Source organism: Lipotes vexillifer, unplaced genomic scaffold (genome assembly GCF_000442215.2).
Source record: "Lipotes vexillifer unplaced genomic scaffold, Lipotes_vexillifer_v1.1 scaffold717, whole genome shotgun sequence".
Lineage (NCBI taxonomy): Eukaryota > Metazoa > Chordata > Mammalia > Artiodactyla > Lipotidae > Lipotes > Lipotes vexillifer.
In genome coordinates this window covers 3092430-3108886 of record NW_006798707.1, presented here as the reverse complement: position 1 = coordinate 3108886, position 16457 = coordinate 3092430, and the positions used below count along the sequence as shown (strand labels likewise).

The 16457-nt window shown below is 49.2% G+C and overlaps 1 protein-coding gene across 1 annotated transcript in view; it reads left to right on the top strand.

Annotated features, from left to right (window-relative positions):
- The window catches only part of ALK (ALK receptor tyrosine kinase), a 777689-nt gene that overhangs the window by 654316 nt on the left and 106916 nt on the right, over positions 1 to 16457 (top strand). The window contains exons 8-9 of the mRNA XM_007470876.1: positions 5535 to 5666; positions 7844 to 7944. Coding sequence (XP_007470938.1) covers positions 5535 to 5666; positions 7844 to 7944 — 233 coding nt within the window. The remainder of the gene's footprint in view (positions 1 to 5534; positions 5667 to 7843; positions 7945 to 16457) is intronic.

Genomic DNA, 16457 nt, shown 5'->3' with positions numbered 1-16457 from the left:
ACTTCCCTTAGGGAAAGAAAGGTTTTATTTATTCCCTTTTAAACAAAACTATAAAGAAATCCATTTTTCAATTTGAAAATCGTCCTTTGTATACAAAACTTTCCAATGAAGTTTTCCAATAATCATGGAATAGTGGTTGTTCAGAGAAAGCTCAGTAAAGAGTTGCAGGTAAGCCCTTTGCTTGTTACGCACTGTCCTGCTCCTGGCTTCCTCTCGGAGCTCTCACTACACACATGGACCAAGAGGAAGCTAGGCCTGCCCATGTTGCCCTGGACAGGGACCTGTCTGTGTGTCTCTCTAGTTATTTGTCTCTGTATTATTTCCAGCAGTGCCTCTGAGCTGTGTGACTTTGCTTTGGCCTTTTTAAAGTTTTTGATACCCACTTCCCAGCTGAGACACAGGTCAGGGAGTCCATGTCCTGATTTACAACTGGGGAAATGAAAGCACAGAGAAGGTAATTGATTTGTTCAGGGTCACACAGCATGTCAAGAACAGAGCCATGATTAGAGCTTGGAGCCTGCAGGATCCAGCCCATTATTGTGGACTTAGGGCCCTTTCCCACCATTTCGGGGCTTGCCATTAATGCGTTTTCAGAGCCAACCCCAAGCTTGAGGGCAGCCTGGTCCCAGTAAGGAAGGCAGGCGCCTGGAGCCCAGAAGGCTTTTCAGCCACACTTGAAAAGCTGTTCTGACCAGCTGTCAGAATGACCACTCCGCCCTGAAAAACACCCCCATGGAGCTCTTTGCTACAAAAATTGGTTGCTAGAAGGGAAGGGAAGTTCAATTAGAAGGAGGATTATTCCAACCTTTTTGCCACTCTGATCTTGGCAGTACTCTTAGTAAATATCCTTTTCCTTTTTTGGGCACCCCACTCTCTCTGGCATTTTTGCTGTTTTCCCTACCACACTGGCTGATGTTGATTCTGGAAACCATCCCCATGAAAATAACAACAACAATAATAATAGTAACAGCTAACATTATTGAGTATTTTCTATATGCCAGGAGCTGCTCCAAACACTTTTCATGCATTAACTTATTTCACCCTCACAGCAATCCTATGTGATGCTATTATGCCCATCTTACAGATACGGAACCAGATTAGTCCATGATCAGACTGTTAGCCAGTGGCTGAGCAGTGATTCAGACCCAGTCTGATTCCAAAGCCCCTGCTCTTAATCACTGCAAGCCAGATTCACTTGTTTCGTGAGTTTCCAGCAGTTTCTAGCACAGCCTTCACTACATATCTACCCAGGATGAAGGGACCAGGAAAAGGCAGGGAAGGTCCAGGGGTCTTCTGGGGGATACTCAGATCATTCGTCTCCACCCTCTAGGCCTCACTTTCCTCGTTTCTAATATGAATTGGAACACGATGCCCGCTGACGTGCTGATGCCCATGATGCATTAAGGACAATGCTCTTGACCTCACTTGGTCCTTCCCAGGTGGTCTGGAACCTGTTAGAACATTTTCTCTGAGCAGTGGTCACTTTAAGCCTGTTGGGGATGTCCAGGTCTTCTAAGAAACCCCCATGAGGGTCAGTAATCTTGAGCAAGAGTTTTCAACCAAAAACTGCCATGGCTAGAATTTGGAGGGGAAACGTAGGTTGTATCCTGTCAACTCCCAACCTCAGCTCCCCACATTTTCCCTAGAAGGAATTACACGCACACACTAGAGCTTCATTCAGATTATCAGACGCAACCCTGTGGGACATTTCTGGCTGGGATAAGTAGGGCACCTGAAATGGAGGTGGTACTGCCCTTGCCCTTCTCCATCCGATCCGTTCACACCCCGTCCTCCAAGCCCACACACCATACACCACACACCTTCTCTTCCTAATTAAACATTGCCGATCCATGTTTACATTCCAGGATGCTGTAACCCACTGAAGGGTGTCTTCAAGGTGCCCTTTGTGTCCTGAGCAATGGCCTCGACGGCATGCAGTGCCCCAGAAAAGGGTCAGGTGTCCCCGCTTCATCCCTTGGATGGGTCATTGACTCACTCGGTATTGCAGGCAGCTCAGTCCCCCTCCACGTACTCAATAATCTCATCGGTTTGGTGGGGATACGCTTCCTATCAGGCAAAAACAGGGTTTTTTTAAGTTTATTTCTTTATTGTAAAATAAAACATGTTGGTTGTAAAACATTTGGAAAATCAAAAAAGTACACAGGAGAAAATAATTATTGCCCATAAGCCTCCCTCTCAGACATTCAGAGATAACCATAATATTTTGACGTATTTCTTCTAGCACTTTTCCCATGACTCTATATTTTCAAGGAAATATATAACACGTATTTATCAAAAATGTTAACAGCGGGGCTTCCCTGGTGGCGCAGTGGTTGAGAGTCCGCCTGCCGATGCAGGGGACACGGGTTCGCGCCCCGGGCCGGGAGGATCCCACATGCCACGGAGCAGCTGGGCCCGTGAGCCATGGCCGCTGAGCCTCCGCATCTGGAGCCTGTGCTCCGCAACCAGAGAGGCCACAGCAGTGAGAGGCCCGCGTACCGCAAAAACAAAAAAAAACAAAAAACTGTTAACAGCGTTGTCACACAGGAAGGAAAAGAAGCAGTGTCATTGGCCTGGAGTTTATACTTGGCAGCTCCTGGCAGCTGCTGCTGAGGTCACATCTCTATGACTCTATCAATTTGTGTCTCTTAGAGTGGAATCAGGTGTCATAAGTGCCAAATGTTCTGGGATTGATTGACCCACACACAGCCGACTTGGCCATCCAGCCAACAAAATAACTGGCTGCAGCCCAAGAAGGGGGTGGGTTAGAGCAGCGCTTCTCAGACATTAAGGTGCAAAAGAGTCACCTGGAGAGCATTAAAAATGCAGATTCTGATTCAGTAGGTCGGGAAGTAGGGAGGAGACCTGAGATTCTGCGTGTCTAACAGTCTCACAGGTGATGCAAATGTGGCTGGTCCCTGGACCACATTTTGAGTGGCACAGGGTTAGGAGACTGAACCCACTCCCATGTCATTCAGCAAATAAGTATTTAGGTCCTACAGTGTGCCAAGCACAGAGCAGGTGATCAAAGGGGGTGACACCTTAGGCACGACACTGGGCGCCAACACTGCTCAGCAGTGGACTTCACAGCAATTTCCCCAACCCGGCCCGATCTGCCAAGGGCTTGGTGCTGGTACCCACCCCACCATCATCCTCAGGACTGGTCTAGCTGAGCACATGCCCTGATGTGCTTACAGTGTTGGAAATCCTCTCAGCACTCCTGCCCACCCTTCAAGGTTTTAATTGGCACGTAAATTGCCCATTGACCTAGCTATTTTTGCCTACCTCGTCTCCTTTTATTCAGTCAGCCAAAAAGAAAGGGGCTTCCAGTCCCAGCTCACCCTGGACCCTTTGTCAAGCTGGGACAAGGACGGGCCTCCAGAAGGTGGAGAGTGCCAGTGACTTTCCTCATTCCTGTCCCAGCGGGAGGGATAGGCGTTTCCAGAGAGGCAGTTGAGGGACCTGTCTCTGCCCTCTAGGGCAGTGTTGGCAGTTTCAGCCTCTCCCCTGCTGATAAGTTTCCCTGTCCCAGGTATGAATGATCATTAATAATGCCACCGCCACTCTATGTTTGCTCAACTCTGTTTGCAGAATGTTTCTACACTCTCTCCCTTACTTTGTCCTCAAAACAGCCCTGTGAAATATACAATAATCTTACCCCACTGTATAGATGAGGGAGCTGAGGCTCTGAGGAAGGAAGTGACTTACCTGAGGTCACAGAGCGGAAAGCAGTGAGGCCAGGACCAGAGCCCAGGTGTCCGGTGCTGATGAGTTACCAACACCCATAAGTCAGGCTAAGTTGTCTGCCTCTACCTCCTAAAAGGGTAAGGAGGGAATGATAACGCTGTGCAGGACCCAGCTCAGCCCTGCCTCTTCCTTCTACCAGGGGCCCATTGCCTGCTGGAATCTTCCATCACAGTGTTCAGTTTAAAGCACATGTGTGAAGGACGCTTTGTGGAAGGTCACTTCCAGCTACCAGTTAGTTTTTGCTAAAGAAGTGAATGTGAGATCCCTTGAGGGGGGCATAAAAAATAAAATAGAAAGATCTCCTTAGCTTTTGGATTTTTAATCAGGGGAACATGCGGCGCTTGCGGGGTGGATGATTTCTTCAGGGGGGTATAAATGGGAAGAGATGCTCAAAGTCAGTGACAGCCTGTTTTAATTTATAATTCTGCCTCTGTGTGAAATGCACAGAGAATCAGGGAGAAATGAGTAATAATTCACTAAGGTGCTGTCACAGCCAGGAAGCAGTAGGGCCGTGTTTGTCAGCCTGCTGCTGCCAAGAAGGCTGAGACAGAGGAAGGGCACTGAGAGCAGTGGGTCCGGCTCGAGAGCTGCTGTGTGGAGACAGGCCTGGCCGGGGCTATTGGGTACTATCAGGGTAGTCGCCTGGAATGGCCCACTAGCTCCTCGGGGCTGAGAGCCTTCCCTGCAGCCAGTCTCCAAGTAAACTGGAGCAAGGGAGCTCTCTGTACCCCTCTCCTCCTGTCCTCCTCCTTCTGTGGGCAGTGGGGAAATATATGGTCTATAGAACTGACTGTGGCCTCTTTAATGGGACCCGAGGTCGGGCTGATGTAGAGAAAAGCATTAACAGGGCCCTTTATGCTGAGCCAACAGATGATATAAAGAGGCCCCAGGGACTGGGATTGCTTAGTCAGGATAGGCTAGGTTATGCGGCAGTAATAAACCATCCCCAGACTTCCGTGGCTTAACATAACATTTACGGTACCTGTCCACTAAGGGTTGGGGTGGGAGGGACCTCTACTCCTTGGGATCTCTCCTGCTGGCAGAAGCGCCACCATCATGCAGCAGCACCCCCAGGAACAAGAACTCTCCTTGGCTGCTTTAGCAGAAGAGAGAGTCTGAAAATTACACCAGGGCTTTTCACAGCCTCAATCCACAGGAGATGCACAACACTTCCACTCACATGTCATTGGCCAGAACTAGCCATGTGGCTTCACTTAACTGCAAGGGGGTTGGGAAATAAAAGGGAGCAAATAGATAGTTTTGAGCAATATGTGTCTCTGCACGCAGGGGTGATTTGAGGGACCCAAACCAACCAACCCCCAGCCAACACTACCACTGCCACCACCACATCCTTATCATTGTGCCATTAGAAATGCATTTCAGTGAGTTATACACTGGCTTTTCTAGGATCATGTTCATGGTGGATCTGTATAAAGAGCACAGAATTTAAAAGCAGAAGAGCTGGGTTCAAATCCCAGCTGGGTTACCTGTTGGCTGTGTGACCTTGGTCAGGTTGCTTAACATCTCTGAGCCTCTGCTTTTTCATATATAAAACTGGGTTAGCAATACCCCATATTATTATTTTCTGAAGTCAGAAAAGTATAAACCAGCACATGTACAAGTTAGGGATTGGGCTTCTCTTCACTATGAGCATGATTAGACATTGAGGGTCTGGCTGGGGAGCTCTCATTAACGAGGATGGTCATGCCTGGCTAACTTTACTTGCTGTTGGCCTATTTTGCCTTTAGCAGTCCTGGAAATGACTGTACCCTGTGCTCTCCCTGAAGGTAAACTCCCTGCTGGTTTTTACTGCAACTTCGAGGATGGATTCTGTGGCTGGACCCAAAGCTCACTGTCACCCCACACGCCCCAGTGGCAAATCAGGACCTTAAAGGATGCCCGGTTCCAGGACCACCAAGGTACCACCCTCTCTTCCCTTCCCCTGGTGCCCACCTGGCCAGACAATAGACTTGGGGCACCACCCCAGAGGCACTGGACCTGCCCCCGCGGACCTGCCCTGGGGTACACCTACACAATTCCCTCTTCACACTCTCTTGAGCATTAGAATGATTAAATCAAGCCAAGGCTAATGTCACCTTTTGATCCTTAAAATGAGAACTTTGATCAAGGATTAGCTGAAAGATAAGAATAAAAGCAACAATAATAATAATCCATTCATTTAACAAGTGTTTGTTGAAACCTACTATGCATCAGGCACAGAAATCCTTGAGAGATAAGGAAAACTGTAGCCCTCTTTATAACTGGGGAGGCTGAGGCTCAGGTAGGCCCTTGTATCATTTGCCCCAGAACTGTGCCCTGGGAACCTTGCCCCATATCCAGACCCTTGCCTGCGGCCCACCTTCCTCAGTCATACCCCCCCAACCCCGCATCCAGCTGAAGCTGGCCACTCCCACCCTCCCCTCATTAGAGTCCATCCCCTCACGGTCCCTGCTTGACTGCCAGAGGGGCAGAGGGCCGCCACACACCCAAGAGATGCCACCCACACTGGGCTGGGCTGACTCCACGCCCGGAGGAACTGGCCTCGGGATCAGAGGAGGTCTGTGAGGCCAGCATATCTCCAAGAGCTGGGCTACTGGAGAGGCCAGACCACCCAGCCATGGGCCTATCCTAGGTCTGTACACAACGGCTAGGCCTGAGCAGGCCCTGGGGCCCACTTCTCTGCAGGATGGCGGGCAGCGGGGTCTCTCTCCCTTCCCCTCCCCTGTATTTACCTGCTCTTTGTGGAGCTAGAGTCCCTTGTACCAAAATTTCTCTCTTTCCAAGCAACGAGCATACATCCTACAGATTCCTTTAAGGATTCATAATAATGATAAATGTGAGAGAAGACAATGTCCAGATCAACCACTGAGGATCTCAGAGCCTGTGCAGTCCTGTCCTCGGTCCCCGGAGCTGGCTGCATCTAGTGAGTTGGTTTTGGGCCCCGTTAAAACGGAGGCCGAGTCATGGCACCACGGGGGAGCGCTGCAGGGCCCTCCCCAGACGTGGAGGCCAAGAGCGCCTGCTTCTCCTCCTGGCCTCCTCACCACTCTATTGAATACCTCTAGTGACAGGGCTCTCACTGCCTCCGAAAGTAGCCCTTTCCGTTGTTTAACAGGTCAGAATCAAACACCGCTTTTCTTCGTTGAGCCCCGCCCCTCTACTCATTGGCCCTGATTTCTGTCTCCTGGAACCCCACAGAACTGGACTATGCCCTCTCCCACAGAGGCAGCCCTTCAGATATTTGAAGACAACCATCATGACCTACCAACCACGAAAGGCCTTTTCTCTCCAGGGTCACATAACCCCAGCCACTTGATGTCTCCTCAAGCATGGGCAGGGTGCTTTCTAAGATTTCTGGCCTGGCCTGGCCTGGTTACTCAGCTCTGGACCCACCTGAATTTCTTACTTGGTAGTAACTCTATAAAGACTTTGCTAAGAGAGAAAAATAGAAATGAAGGACTGAAGTCCTACCTGGAGTTCTCTGAGGCCCCTAAAAAGCCGTGAGCTCACTCTGGCCCCATCTCCATAGCACCTACCAGCTGCAAAATACTCCTGGAGGTTTACAGGTGCTTCTTCCCACCACGACGTGGGGCTGGAGCTCATGTTCTGCTAGGTTTTCAGGCAGGTCAGTGCTTAGAAAACAATAAATGAGTCTTCCTGGTCAGGGCACAGGGCACAGGATGACCTGGGCTCCGGAGAGGGGAAAAGACAGTGAAGGTTTAGAGACCGTTGGAGGGCAAAGCACTGGCATGACTGGAAACGGGGGGCAGGGGTGGGCCTGGGGGAATCCAGCATACTTCAGGCTGCTCCCGGGCTAGGGGCTAAAGCTGGTGACCTTGGGAGATCAAGGATGCAGTAACCCAGATGTATGGTGCTGGGACATTGCAGGCCATTTGGAATGAAGACCTTTGCATGAGCCAAGTTTTGTAGACAGTGATCAGCAGGCTGTCTTCTCCATTAGAGGCAGCAGAAAACCTGTATCCTTAGAGATGTCCTGAGGCTAGAGAAGCATGGTGCAGGGCCCATTAACCCTGCACCCCGAGGCTCTTCAGTGTGCGAGGATGGTGCGTCTTTGACTCTTTTTCTCTCTGCCCAGGCCACGCCCTGTTGCTCAGCACCACCGATGCCCCCACCCCTGAAAGTGCTACGGTGACCAGCGCTACGTTTCCTGCACCGATGAAGAACTCCCCATGTGAGGCAAGTCTCAGTGTTCCTCTAGCTCTCTGCCTTCTCCTCCCACCTCTGGGCACTTCCAGATGAACGCACACAGATGAGCAAAGTAGCCTGACTGTCGGGCTGCTTGTTCTCTTGCAGGAGGACAAGAGGGCCATTTGAGCCAACTTCTAGGCAGACAGTACCCACCAACGTGGTAAAGTCCCAGCTGCAGAGAATCTTACCTTAAACACCATACTCAGCTTCACTGAACTATTTGCAGTAGGACCTTGATTAAACAAAACCAAAAAGTATTTCCAAGGCATAGCAGGGGAGGGTAACAGCGACTTGCTACAGAATCCTTTTTAAAATGTCAATCTCTTATAATACATTTTAAATATTATAGAACATCAAAACTTTGACTTACATAAATTTCTTTAAGGCATCAGTGGCATTCAGTGAGGTACCTCCAGAGCCACTTAACCAAATGGTTCGTGTAGCTGTTACCTCTTTAATGTGAAGACTGAAGGTGCCATGATTCTTAACACAAGGTCACATTCTCTAGGGACCAGGAGATGTGCTTAGACCCCAACAGGGCCCAGTGATTAAGCTCGTGGACTCTGGAATCAACTACCTAAGTCCAAGTCAGGTTCCATCACTGACTAGCTGTACAATGTTTGATCAGCTAATAACCTCTCAGGACCACAGTTTCCCCACCTGGAAAGTAGAGACAGTAAGAGTGCCTACCCCAAGGAGGTGAGGCTTAAATAGGTTAATATATGTAAAGGGCTTATCACAAGGTCTGGCACAACGTAGGTACTATAATAGTTAACCAACAGTCTCTGGTACCCTGTATAATTATGCAAAGGAGAAAGGGGGAGAGGAAGAGGACTTAGCCAAAAACCTGCCTCCATGCTCTTGGAGAGCCGGGCCGCGCCTGTGCTTCTTTGCACTCCCACCAAGCCCTGCGTCAACACCTTGCACACAGTAGAAAGCCAGCACAGAGTTTAGATTTGGTCTGTCCTCTCTTTCTGGAAACTCACAGGTGAAACTCCTTTCTGGCTTCATTTCAGGAATAGCTCTGTGCCCTTGGAGCAATTTGTTGCCTTTGAAATAGTGGGCATTGTGAAACTGACCAGATTCCCTTCCCCTCTGAGGGGCTGCTAGCAATCCCAGGCAGGTGGGGCTTTGACCAGCAGAGATGCAGGAAAGAGCCTCCCCCTGCTTAGGGGTACAGGCATATTCAAGCCCTCCAGGCTTTTTGTGAAATAAAAACCCACAAACATAAAAAAAAAAAAAAAAAAAAAGGAGAATGGAAAAGATGTATCAATGATTTTTTTTTAATCAGAAGAATGGTCAGATTACATCTGAGGCTTTACCCAGTAGGCAAATAGGGATCCATGATGTGTGGTTTGTAGCAGCCTTACTCCTGGTTCAATTTTATAACTCTACGTTTGCCCCATCTTCCTTACCCTCTCCGAGTTTATGTTATCTGACTAGGTTTTGTGTATCTCTGTGAGCCACCTTAAATCCTTTCTTGAAGAAGTCAGGGCACAAAGAAATAGAGTCATTATGTTAAATTGTATTTGAGAAACCACGCTTTCCGGCGCAGATGATGGAATTACTCAGTCACCATTGATATATTGCGGGTGCCACAGAGCAGCACCTAGAAAGGGAGGCTTCTTAAGAGGAAATCTAAATGGGGAGAGTTGGTTGGCCCATCTGAGAGTTGAGGGGGATCCTTAAAAGCATTTCATCTTTAAATTTATTCTTCACTGGATTTAATATGAGGCTGATTTCAGAAAAAGAAATATCAAGGTAAAACTGATATTTTTTCATCGTTTCTCTAATAACCTTTGGGTTGATCAATAGCTTAAACAGGTGTTTTGTTTTACTGGCCTGTTCTATTATTCCTTCAGTCACATTTGCTCTGGGCGGTTTCTGCTATTTCCTGCCCTTTTCCAGAACTTGGCTCAGCACAAGGAGTGAAGGGAAAGCAATGAGTCCAGTCTGCAATCAGCTCAGTTATTTCGCATTCAGGTTTCAGACTATTCATCTCAGGCTGATGGGTCTTTGAATTCCCAACGTTGGGGGAAATGTTTTCATCAGAAAAATAAATGACCGAAATAGAAGTATGCATTTCCAGGTTCGCAAGCCCTGCCATCTATTTCACTCGGATCCTAAATGCAGAAGAGGCAGGAAGTTGATTTCCATCTCCCCGGCTGGCTGAATGTCAGCGACGGGGAAACGGATGTTGCATTGCCGTGTGAGACTGTGTGAGGTTAACCCCCCAGCCCTAAAGAGGCCTCTGATGGCTGTGGGGCCCTAGTGCAGGAAGGTGGACACCAGATAGAGCTAGGGGTGAAGGTCTCTGATGAGGGGCGGGCCCACGGGAGCAGGCGGCTGGCTGAGCTGAGCTCCAGGCTGACACCCACCACTGAGCGTCTTCTCTAAACCCTAACAGTCCTGGTCCATGGCCTCCAGGGAGCTGAAGTAATTGCAGAATAGCTCAAAATACTCCAAGAAACCCCACAATCATCAATGGCTTCCAGGGGAATTGGTGTCGCCCTCAATGCCTTTCCTTGAAAATCTAGCTGTAACCGAACTAGTAGGCCTAGGTTTCTCCAGCTGCGGTCACTTGGAAAACATGACAAATGCAGATTCTTGGGATCCACCCCAGACATCCTGAATGACATAACTGGCAGGGGCCCGGGGATCTGCATTTTCAAACCCCACACTTGGTGATTTGGATGCACGCTGAGACTTAAGAGTGACTGGCCATAGGCGTCCTTGCCAGTTGTGACCGAAATTCATTCTGAGCCCATGCTGAGAGTTATCCTCCATTACCTGGGACTCCAAAGAATGTGGTGTGATTTGCCTTTTAGAAAGATGAGTCACAGAAGGGGGCAGAAATGACAGGGTGGGAGACAGACGTGGTGGAGACAGAAGGGGCTGGGAGAGCACCTCTCAGAGCCCGCGTGGAGCCAGGTCAGGTGCCCACCGACGACGGAGACAGAGCCAGGGTGTGTCTTTGTGCCAACCAGCTTCCAGAGCACTCAGAAGCCTTCCAGCTCCGGCCTCCTCCCTCCAGACCCCTGCAGCACCGCAGCCAGCCACCTCTCTCCACCGTCTGTTCTTGGTGCACACGCTGCATCCACCCCGGCCTGCATGCTTGCACGAGGGGCTTGAATATTTAAACACTTCCGCCCAGCCCTGCCCTGCCCACCTACCACCAGCTATTCCCTGCGGGAGAGTGAGGTGCCACTTACGATATATTCCGATTTTATTTTATTTTTATTTTTATTTTGCTGAGCTCCAGTTCAAATAATTAAAGTTGCCTCTGGGGAGGGGAGCCTCGCGGTGGCTTTCCTGAGCTCGCTTGCTGTCAGAATTGCTCACCTCCGCTGTGGCTGGGAGACACACTGGGATGTGTCTAGCATTGCAGCTGCTGGTAAGAAAAAGGATGGGAGAGTGGCAGGAGCCGTCTCCGCCCCTCCCCTGCCTTTCACACGTCCTAGAAGCCTGAATGTCTCAACAAGCCTGGTGTGGCTTGAAGTTCTATTTTATTTGAATAGCCTGCCTCTGACTAGACTGGTTTATACCATGTTCTCAGGACAGAACAAGGCTGGTGGGGGCGGGGGGGGGGAATGGGCTTCCCTCAATCTCCTCCCCCCTCCAAAACATGGAGTAGTTTTTCATCTATGAGCTGCAGGAATGAAAGGGACACAGGAAGCAGCATGTGAGCCACTTAATTTATGGTGACAGCCTAGGGCAGGCTAGTTCCTGGCTACTGGTCTTCTGATCGTGCCAAAGCTGCAACCGCCTCTGAGCTCTCCCTGCACACGCATGCGAACACGCAGACACACACATGCTAGGGCTGGCACATAGCCAGTCCTTTCTACTCCTGGCATCAGCCCTGTAGTGATAAAAGCTTTCATTAGCGGCCAGGAGCTGCTGAGATGGGAGCAGAAGGCGACCAGAGGGCCTCCTCCATGTCGGCATAGGCTATCTGGCCTGCAGGGAAGGAGACCTCAGCTCCGTGTCATTAAAACCAGCAAATGTGGCCAGAGGAACATGGGAGAGGAGGCTGGCATCTGGAATTGCCTTCTGCCACCTGTTAGGTTCTACTCAAAGGCCCGCTGAGAAGGAGCCCGCTATGCAGGCAGGGCCCCCAAGGCTGGAGGCAAGGGAGTTTTTCAGCAAATTGCACTCTGGTTGATTTTGTAAGGCTTTCCAGGCTGCTGGTGACCATTCCTGGACACAGGGCCCATCCTTTCCCAGGGATTTGACTGGTGGGGCATTCTCCAGCATCTCGGTGTAGCCCACAGTGAGTGTCATGGCTGTGTTGATGGGGCTTGGTCAAGCTGGCCTCACTCCCTCCCCATGGGCAGACAAACAGGACTTCCAGATAGGAAGAAGACAGGAACTTCGTGATTCCTGTGTTTTAACAGTTTATTAAATTCAGTAGCAAAATCCCCCTTGGAAAGGCAAAAAAAAAAAGGAGAATAAGAGTAACAATAATTCCTCTAGGATGGCTTGAGGTAGAAAAAAATGCAAAACCTGAATGGCTCTTCCTTTGTCAGCCCCACCAAACCCTCAACAAGCAGGAGCTAAAGACGCTAAGAATATTCTATGCAGCTCACTTTCTGGAGTAGATCCCAGGTGTCAGGGGCTGCCCCGCCCGTGATCTGCATCAGGATTCATGCAGGGCTGCCCAGGGGATGGAGCATTCCATCTGTTCAGGACAGGAAAGAAATGTACCCAGAGATGCACAGCCAGTACATACAAAATCAGGATCAAACTCAGGCCTTATGACTTCAAGCCTCGTGCTCTTTCTGTCACGTTGCCCTGCCCCTGGCAATGGTGGTACCTTCTCAGTTTCTGGGGAGTTGATGTGGGCCTCAGAAGCATCCCTGGGGACTGCCATGGCTGTCACCTAACCCAGAGCCCTCACCCTACCTCACCATAGATTCCTCATCTCCAGAGGCAGGAAGGGAATTCATACCATTTTGTAGCAGGCTAGTTACCCACTTTGCCTCTCCTCAAGCTGGGACTAGTTCCTGAGTCTAATTCCTGAGCAACAAAGGCGACACTGCCACTCACCTGTGGGACTCAAATGTTATTTGTGCCTTGTATGTGCCTTGTTCTCAGCCCCACGTGCTCTCACTTATTTTAGCAAAGCAGGAAGGAGAAGCTACCCCAAGAGGCTTCACGAGCTTGATCCTGAATAAGGCTGTCATTTCCTGGATTCATTCCACATCCTGCCTAGAACATAGGCCCACCTGGGGAGAAGAAAACTTCAGCCTTCCCTGCTCCCTACTTACCGTCCTCCCCTGTGTCTCAGCTGAGTGCTGACTGGTGGAAGAGCAAGCAGTTTCTTCCAGAGTCCACCAAGGACAGCCTCTGCCTTGTGTGACCAAGCAATGCTGCACAAACACTTCGTGGTGGCTGCAGAAACCCTCTTTGTAAACAGTTAGGGCTCAATGCCAAGCTAGGGGGGATTCTGGGGCAACACCATGCCTAGCTCCCCTCCCACAAGCCTGAGCACCTTTGCACGGTGTTTGAGGTCTCAATATCCAACTCCCATCTCATCTAATGCAGTGACATCCACTGCAGTGACAGAATGCTCACCGACTCATGGGCAAGTCCCGCTCATCTTCGGACAGCTCCAGGCTTCAGTGTTTGCTTAAATCAAGAGCGAATCCAGCTAGACTTGCCAGGGCTTGCTTTTGCACCCTCTACTCTCTGCACCCCTCCTCTTCGGCTTTGAGGAGCCTTGAAGAAGCAGGGATAGAACTCCATGCTTCCTGTGCGACATCCAGCTGGGCTGTCCATCTCTGTCCAGGACATCATGGTGGGCCCAGCAGGAAGCACAGGGCCCCTCTGGCTCCCATGCGGTGATGCTGACATCTGAAGCAAGTCAGAGCAGCACGGTGGCCCCAGGCAGCTGCCTCCCCCCTGCCCCATGGCCCGAGAGTTGTAACATCTCCCATGTCCAGAGGATGGGCACACAGATGCCTGGTGGGAGGACTGAGGAAGGGAGGGGCACAGAGGGTCCTCACTCAGGTGGGGAGCCAGCGAGTATTCATTTCAAACACACCATGTGACCAGCCATGCAGGAGACAGACCACAGGAATCTGGGATCTTTTTAGTGTTTATTCAGCAGAAAAGTTAAGAACACTTACTTTCAGTATGACAGGTCCTGGTCTCCAAGTTACTTATGAATCACTTGCCTATGTTACATTAAAAAGCAAGCCAAAATTCTTAACTAGAGCCCTCAGACACCCTAAATCTTTGTACTCCTAGGAGAAAGAAACCTTCCCTTAGTCTGGGGCTAAGGGAGGGACCCTTAATAACTCTAAAGTAACCAAAGGAGTACAGTAGCCCCCCCCCTTATCAATGGAGGATACATTCCAAGACCCCCAGTGGATGCCTGAAACCACAGGTAGTACCAAACCCCATATATACTATGTTTTATCCTATACTGACAGGTGGGTAGTGTATACAGCATGGATACACTGGCCAAAAGGATGATTCATGTCCCAGGCGAGACAGAGCGGGTAAGCAGGGGATTTCATCATTTTGTTCTGCTGCTCAGAACGGTGCAGAATTTAAAACTTATGAATTGTTTATTTCTGGAATTTTCCGTTTAATATTTTTGGACTGCAGTTGACCTTAGGTAACTGAAACTACAGAAAGGTAAACCGCTGATTAAGGGGACTACTATATTTTTTAAATAGTGACCCCCTCCTGTGTGTCTGGCACTGTGCTAAGCATCTCACTTGCATTATCTTATTAACAAAACAGACTTGTGAGGAATTGTTACCCCCATTTACTGATGCAGAATCTGGGGCTTCAAAAGCTTAAGTAACTTACTAGTCACCCTTGCTGGTGAAAGGCAGAGCCAGGATTCAGAACAGGTCTGTCCACCTCCAAAGCCAATCCTGCAAACACTCTAAGGTCACTGGACTAGATTTAGGTCACTCAGGTCAGTCAGTCTCCCTAATTGGGAATAAAAATGCCTGTGTTTCTTGCTCGAGGATCAGATGGAAATAGGAGAACTCTTTGTGATCTCTCCAGTGTTTCATGAACGGCGGAAGCTATTATCATCCCTCTTCTTACTCTGCATAGGTGTGAAGGAGCCACTGCTGACATAAATTCAGACGTGATATGTTCGTATTTCTCCTCTGGGTCAATTAGCAACATGCAGACATCTTGGGAGCACTATTTTGCACAGTTCCTAGTATTAGCACCAGGGGGATGTGCCCAATGAACCTGCTTCATCATAATTAATTAACTAATTGTGCAGCTTCTCAGTCGTGAGTATAACCTTGATCCAGGATAAGCGCAAACAAGGAGACTCCTCATCGATTCTCAAGGGTCCAAAAAACATAGCCCTACTGAGATTTGGAGTCAAAATAATTCTTACCTCAGTACCTAGAGCTGGGAAGCCACTGGAACCTAGCATTCTGTCACCACTTACTGTAATGTGGTTGATGCTGCCAGAACACATGCTTATGGGCTAAAGTAATCAACAGCCATTGTAATTACAGTCAGACATAATTAATTTAATACCTTTGAGTCATTCAAACTTAATACCTCAGCCATTACATGATGAAACTGAGGCATAGAAGAATTACTATCAAGGCTCATGGGTGTGAATAAAGTCCTCTTGGGCACTTGGCAGAGATTTGGGCCCAATTCCAAGTCCACCTGTTCATCATACGCCCCCTTGTGGCTCCCACTAGTGGTGATCATTGTAACACGTTCGTGTGGTCCACATGCATGGGCCAACCTGTTGAAAGCACACTCTCCCCAGCTGTCAGGGAATAAACACTCCCCAGGCGGCTTTGCAACTCGCAGATACTCTCGTGCCTGGAGTCCATTCTCTTTCTGATGGCTGTTCATGAAGGTTGTAGGAATTTCATTTCACAGAGTCAATCCTGTTCCCCAGCTAAAGGATCTCAAAGCTATTTCTCAGCATCTTCTCTATCACCTACAGAGAAACTGAGGCACAGAGGAGGTTGTTTGCCCAAGATCACCTCATTACAATGTAACTCAAAAGAAAATATTGTTTTCTTCCCACAAGACTGGAAAGATAATTCTATAGGGAACCTGGAATATAAAACACTGGACTGAAATTTTTAATACAGCATCCTTCATCCTGTCCTATTCTGCTTTTTGAGAGCTGTTTATCTCTGACGTTGTTCCCTGCCTGCTTTTTCCAATACAGGAAGAGGAACTAACATTGATAGATGTATCTGGTAAGCTGGGCACTGGGCTCACATAATCCTATTAAAGTCTCCTAGTGACTCTATAAGGAGAGTACGGTTGGCCCCATTTCACAGATGAAGACTGAGGCCCTGAGATATTATGTCATAAGTAAGGACAGAAATGTTCTTTCTGATTCCAGAGCCACAGCATGACCCCACCTCATTCCCCCAGAAGCTCCCACCTTCCCTTGGTCTTCCTTGCAAAGCCCACAGTTCAGGCCAGAGAACCTGATCCTCCCCAAAGCAGTGAAAAGACAGCACTCTCTTCTCCCACTTTCCAATGAT